Consider the following 6,443-nt stretch of genomic DNA (forward strand, 5'->3'; position numbering starts at 1 on the left):
TACAGGTGTTTTGGGCTCTGAAAGAAGACGAGCTTCCGCATGTGACATTAGTGCACTTATTTTAATTCCTCCAAGATGACCATAAGCTGTCTATACATTCAAGCAATCCTTAGGGATTGGTGGATCCATGCTCACTTATGAGAGTCTTCATCAAATCTCTTATCTCGATGGAACTGGTTTGTTGGATTTGTATCCTCAAGACAAAGTACCTTTGTTTGAGGACATTAAGGGCATTCTTGGAAGTTTATATGGCTTCTCATCATTAGATCTTGATTCTAAGCTTTTAGTTTGTAATGCATTGTTAGATGATGAGACCAAATACACAATGTTGTGGTACTTAGTAGTAAGAGAGGGCACAAGCTAGGAAAATGGAAGACATTGAGACCCAAGCTTAGAACCACATTTGGAAAGAAGTCACATGGCAACAAACATTGCCAAGATCCTAAGCATGACTCTACAAAGAACAACTGTTGTAGAAGAAATTTATCTTCATATGCATATGGATTTCTACTATCTCCTATTTGTGGAATATATTACAAGACAAACCATACAGCAAACGCATACGGGTATGAAAGTATGAAAAAAGTACGGTTCACATCCCCAAGAAATTCCATACGTTGGATACCATACGACACCCTAAATTTAAGGAAAAACATGCTACATATGACACAAAAAACCAAAGAAACTTGAAATTGCAACGATTTTGGGATTAGAAAAAACATAAATGATGCAGAGCCAGAATCGAAACTCTTGGCTTTATATTACTGTAACTTGTTTACATGATACATCTATTACCAATGATGTATCATGTAACATGTTACATAAGTAGGGACTAGGGAGTGTGGAGTGGGCAAATGCCAAAACCTATCACCTGTGGAGGCATAGTTTTTTCATACGGCAACTATATGACATACGTGTATGAGTCTGTAACTATGAAATAAGTATGGTTCAAACCTTGAAAAAATTTCATACGTGAGATTTCATACTTGATTCTTAAATTAAAGAGTAGACATGCCATTTTCAAAGAAGTGAACCATGAGAGACTTAAAATATGTGAAAGCCATGATAGATGGTCTATCATGGTTTTCACAAATTGACCATGTTTCATCCCTCATGACTTTCACACATTGACAATTAATCTCTATGTCTAGAAAAGATGCAAAACATTTTTATTTTTATTTTGGCTTGAGTATGTATGTAATATTTTCCATACGAGTATGAAAAAAACTATGGCTCTGACCCAAGGAATAGAATTGAAACACAAGAGATATGGATGAGGAATCATCAGACCTGCTTAGCGGGAGGAGGGTGGTGCTTCTCAAAAGGCTGCACAACCACGAAGCCGTGGCCATTGCCCGCACCGAACTTCATTTGAAAGCTCTCGCCGGAGCTTCTCCCAATGAAGGTCTTGAAGCTGATATCGGTGTGGAAGTCGGGGGCAAGGTTGTCAGACCAGGCCACAGTGGCTTGGGGGTCGGAGAAGACAGGGGGGAGGCCACTAGGCCCAACAGCGAGAGTGATGGGCGTGCCATGGGTGAGAATAGCCACGAAGCCATGGCCTTCCAGGCGAACATTGAATAGGCCACCGGACACGATGCTAGAAAGCTTTCGCATCATGGTGATCTTGTGCTTGATGGTGGGCTCGAAGGCCAGCAAATCGTTGCCGTTGACTACGATGGCATCTCCGGTGAGGCGTAGCAGCATCACACGCTTGCCTTCATCGGCCAAATAGAGTTGCGACGTCGATCCCGGCTTGCAGGAAGCTCGAACAAGCTCCGCTCCTTCGTCTGTAAAGGCCTTCTTCATAGCGTGCTTGACGCCGTGCTCCAACACTCCTTCCCTCTCGAACTTCACCTCCCCACCGTACGCCACCATGCTGCCCATCTTCATCCACACATAAGGCAGCGGCTTCCCGTCGCTTCCGACGAAGCCCAGGTTCACCTGCAAGAACTTGTCGCTCTGCACCTCGAAAGCGGCCGCCACTTGATGTGGTCGATTAGTTGTCTGTGCCACGAATTGTTGCAGAGTCTGGGCCATTTCTGCTCGGAGCAGGTGCTGCAGTATGCAGAGCTCAGATCTAACTGTGCTACTTTGACCGATGCTCTAGGAAGTCTGCTAGTGCTCGAACGGTGAGTGAAGTATACAGCAAATGCCTTGATACCTGATTTTGTTCTTGCTTGCCTACTATATATAGTAGGTAGCCTGCCTCCGTCTCTATGCACGCGGTTCAACCGTCTTCAACGCAGCGTTGTTTGACTGAGTACATACTGCGTAGCGACGAGCCATGACACGAAGTGCCACGGTATGTGAGGGGCGCCTCACATGGTTCAACGCAGCGTGGTTTGGTGGACCGCGGACTCTAAACATGGCCAGGCCCCACACTAAACATGGCTAGGCCCCCCCAACGGGATTTGAACCAGGGTGGCCCGTTTGACAGGCACGTGAGCTATGCAACACACCCGCACTACCACGATGTGAAAGCCCTTGTGGCCAGATTTTGCCCTCCCGAGTCCCACCTGAAAAACAAACCCGCTTGCCCATGATCGATGACCTGAGAACGCCATGCGTCTTCTCAGCCATTGATCCCTTCTCTCCTCCCTCATGAGTATCCTGTCGTAGAGTCCTAAGGAGCGACGAGACCGTGGAACGCGCCATTAGTGATCATGAATGCTATCGTGGAGCCTCAGCAATAAAGGGCACAACGAAGTGACAAGCCCTTCACCGTGGGATCAAGGGTGGAGGAGGATTCTCGTAGATCGAGGCTACGGGGGCGGTAGGATGTGGGGTTGTCGGTGCACGCGATCTCTGACCCCGGCCTCCAAAACTGCCGGAACAATGAGAGATTATCGGTAGGCCCAAAAAAATTGACTTAAAATCATTTAGAAGAGAAGCTCTTCTGCATGGTGAAATGGTTAGGTTCTTGCCTCCTCATGTGCGGGTCGTAGGTTTGATGCTTCAGTACTACACCTCTTTTTTGGTTTTTTTAATAAGTATTAAAAACAACCAAGGCAAGTTCCCATACCCATGCCCACCCTAAGGTCATGCCCAGTCGAGTTTACCATGGAGTTCACATGCCCATGCTCAGCCGAGTTTACCATGCCCATGCCCATGCCCGGCCGGCGAGCCCGTGAGACTGGCCGACGCCCGAGTTTACTATTGCCCAAGTTCACTCCGCGCGATCTGACGACCCACGCCACCCCGATTTTCGTGTCCCTTGTCCCCCCACCCTAGATCCCATGGTGAAGGGCTTGTCACTTCACCATGCCCTTTAGTGCTAAGGATCGTGGAGGGCAGGTCGAGACTTGAGACAAGCCTAGGTTCCCTTTACCAGATTTCCTTCCTTATACGAACTATGTACCGCCATGACTCATAGATCATGTGCTATGTATCATGTATGATCTTTCATAGTCAACTATTGGACCTTTAATCTATTAATCTAGATATAATATAATTAGTAAATGCACGAGGGTGATTGCCTTCAAGAAACTACTAAATACGATAATGGACCCTTCCTTTTGTGTCATGTGTATTTAATGGACCCTTCCTTTTGTGTCATGTTAGGTGTTACATATTATACTTCCTATGTTGTATGTATCATAATTGTTACACGTCATGATGAGGGTTATCCCATATTATAATCATGTTTTAGTGGTTGTGTAGTTTTGATGGCAAATATGATGACATGTGACATAGTTGTGCTCTTAGTGTGACATTGTTCACATAATTTCAACCGAATAATTTTCATAATTTTCTTTTTATGCCTTTGTTTGCTACTAATTTTTTGTTTCCTTCATTCGTTATGATCTTCCTCCCACAATGTTCTTCTTTCTCTTACAAAGACTTTTGGTGGGGGATTCATCTTCGACTCAATCATAACCACCTCAAGCCCTTATAATTCAACATTACAAAGAGAGTATTAACCCCTTAAAGCCTTGTGTTATACATTTTAGGTAAAATTTCAAATTTACTATAAAGTTATTTGTCTTGTGAAGATTATGTTGATTGTTTGTAAGTGCAAGTTGTATTTTCTTATACGATATAATTCTCCAAGAACTTGAGGTCCTTTGTGAGACCCCCGACCCGTAGAGCGGGGGAATCCTTTTGATAGGCCAGTGACGCCCTTATCTCGGCACCATTGCTTCCACCAAAGTTTGGCGTCCCCGATAAGACGGAATCTGGCAAGCATGGATTGATTCCTAATTCCTGTACCAGCAGCCGAAAAGTAATCGTCCATGGCTTCTATCCAAACTTCTGCATCCCTTTCAATCTTTGAACCTTCCCCATTAAATGAGGGAGGTTGCATTTGTTTAAGGAGAAGCTTCTTCTCCTGTGTATCTGTATATAATGCATTTGGAGCAAGAAGTTGACAATCCTGGTTATCAATAAGAAGCTAAATTTAGAATCATGTCACTTAAGCGGTTTAACACACATAAGACAATGAGTGTGAAAATCAAAACCTTTTATTCCAAGCTTTAATATTTACAAGTGAACCAAGCCATTTACAAGGATTGGACTAAATCCAATCTTATTTATTTACATGGTAGTCCTCTAGGGAACCTAAAAAAGATCTGCGGTGGTAGCATTGAAAAAGTAGGGGGGTTCTCCCATGGTTTCAAGAACTCGATAAGTCTCTGGTAGGGGAGGTAAACCACGTCTAGAAAGACGGGTAACGGCTACTCTATCAGGGGATACAACTCGAGTCACACTATCATAAACCCATCGATTCTGCAACATGCGATTCCCATCGATAGTGACATAGGTGTTACGAGGAGTGCCAATAAACCAGAACAGGTGAACCATCCGCAACATCTCGGCATATCGAATCCGCCTCAAGTCATTGGTGAGATTACCGATGTGCTCAGCTCGAATGATGAAATAGGTAGATCGACGATGCCAATACTCAGCTCTGTTCCATCCCCTTTCGATGCGAGTGTAATGAGGAAGGGTTAGCTTGTCTACAATGTGCATCATAGTGTCACGGAACTCAAATTCGGAAGAACGACAAGCAGTCATGAATATGCATTGGAATACCAGGAAGCGAGAATAGGGATCCATCTCGTCCTCCTGCATCCAGCCGTAACTAGATTAGTTTAACAAGAATTCCTAGAGCAACAAGAGAATACAATATGAAATCACCAAAGTCTAAACCTGCTCTGATACCACGTGTGAGACCCCCGACCTGTAGGGCGGGGGAATCCTTTTGATAGGCGGTTAAGTCTCGTGTTATTTTTCGATTGACGACACCTCGATCTCGTCGAAATACGAGGTTACGAGCAAACGGAGGGACCTAACTCTATCTCGCAAGGGAAGCATAGTCATCCTAAAGGAAATTCTAATCCCCAGCACGGAATGTGCATGGAGGGAACAAGACCCACACTTGGTTCAAGGAAGCCAACGCCTTTTTCCCCCTGTATTTCATGAGGCACGGCCACTGGCTTGGTCCCCTAAAACAAGTCTTGTTCGGGACTCTACTATTCCCGAGCTATTCCCTAAGTATCGTAAGTTACACGACGACTAGTAGAAAGCTACCCGACTGATCGAGTCTACCCATCCTTAGAATGGTACCGTCAGGGCATCCATTCTCCCACTTTCCACACACTCACCCGTTCAATTGTTTTCTAATTAAGTTCTACCACACTGTGAAACACTTAAAAACAAATTCCTTTGTTAATTAATTACACTTGATTCCTTAAAAGAAATCTTCCTTAGCACAACATTGAAATCAACGAACATACTTACAGTGAAAAATATTTACAAAGACCCTGAAACCGGGCCGATATTCCAATCCAAACTTCATGTCCAAACATAACCATAACCATAACCACAATCCAATCACAACCACAACCACAACCACAACCACAACCACAACCACAGCCACAACCACAACCACAACCACATCGATGATCTAGAATTCGATCTTCCAGCCTCAACCAGCTGGGTAAACCTCAACGGACCGTCTCCCCTCGTCGTCAGCCAGCCGATGAGGGCCAAGCCGTCCTGTCACCCCTCAGGTAATGCCGCTTGTACCAAACCCTCTTGCCCTTCGGAGGGAACGTCTCCTCATGAGGTGGGGGTTAAGTCACCGCCCTAGCCTGGACCCACAGAACTAGGCAGCATATATACATCACCCTGGTGGTGAAATCCAATTCCCAGTGGCATAGGAGGGGATTGCCCTGGGCCGACTCCCGGCCTCGCTATATCCTCCGCCCGGCTACACAGGCAAGCACGGAGTTAGCTAGGGGGGGGGAGAAGCTGTACCTGCATGTTAGCAATAAACCAGCAGTGTATCCAATAAAAAGAGACATAGCCTTTATTCAATGAATTCACACATTAACAAAAACCATCGTTTCGGAAAGACAATGATTCAAAAGCAAGATTATTTTCTTATAACTTTACTTAAGAGTAACCATAAGGTACTTTAGGCCATCTATACTAGGGGTTTA

General features: G+C 44.9%; 1 protein-coding gene across 1 annotated transcript; it reads right to left on the reverse strand.

Moving 5' to 3' along the window:
- Nucleotides 1-1,154: 1,154 nt before the first annotated feature.
- LOC147621051 (uncharacterized) lies at nucleotides 1,155-2,174 on the reverse strand. The gene has a single exon (XM_086825296.1). The coding sequence runs from the start codon at nucleotides 2,035-2,037 to the stop codon at nucleotides 1,285-1,287; it is 753 nt and encodes a 250-aa protein (XP_086681422.1). The 5' UTR covers nucleotides 2,038-2,174; the 3' UTR covers nucleotides 1,155-1,284.
- Between the last annotated feature and the right edge of the window lie 4,269 nt (nucleotides 2,175-6,443).

Source organism: Cibotium barometz, chromosome 31 (assembly GCF_041138505.1).
Source record: "Cibotium barometz isolate CiBa-2024 chromosome 31, ASM4113850v1, whole genome shotgun sequence".
NCBI lineage: Eukaryota > Viridiplantae > Streptophyta > Polypodiopsida > Cyatheales > Cibotiaceae > Cibotium > Cibotium barometz.

Excerpts from the sequence above, each read along its gene's own strand:
- LOC147621051 (XM_086825296.1), bottom strand. The coding sequence starts at position 2,037 with ATGGCCCAGACTCTGCAACAATTCGTGGCACAGACAACTAATCGACCA.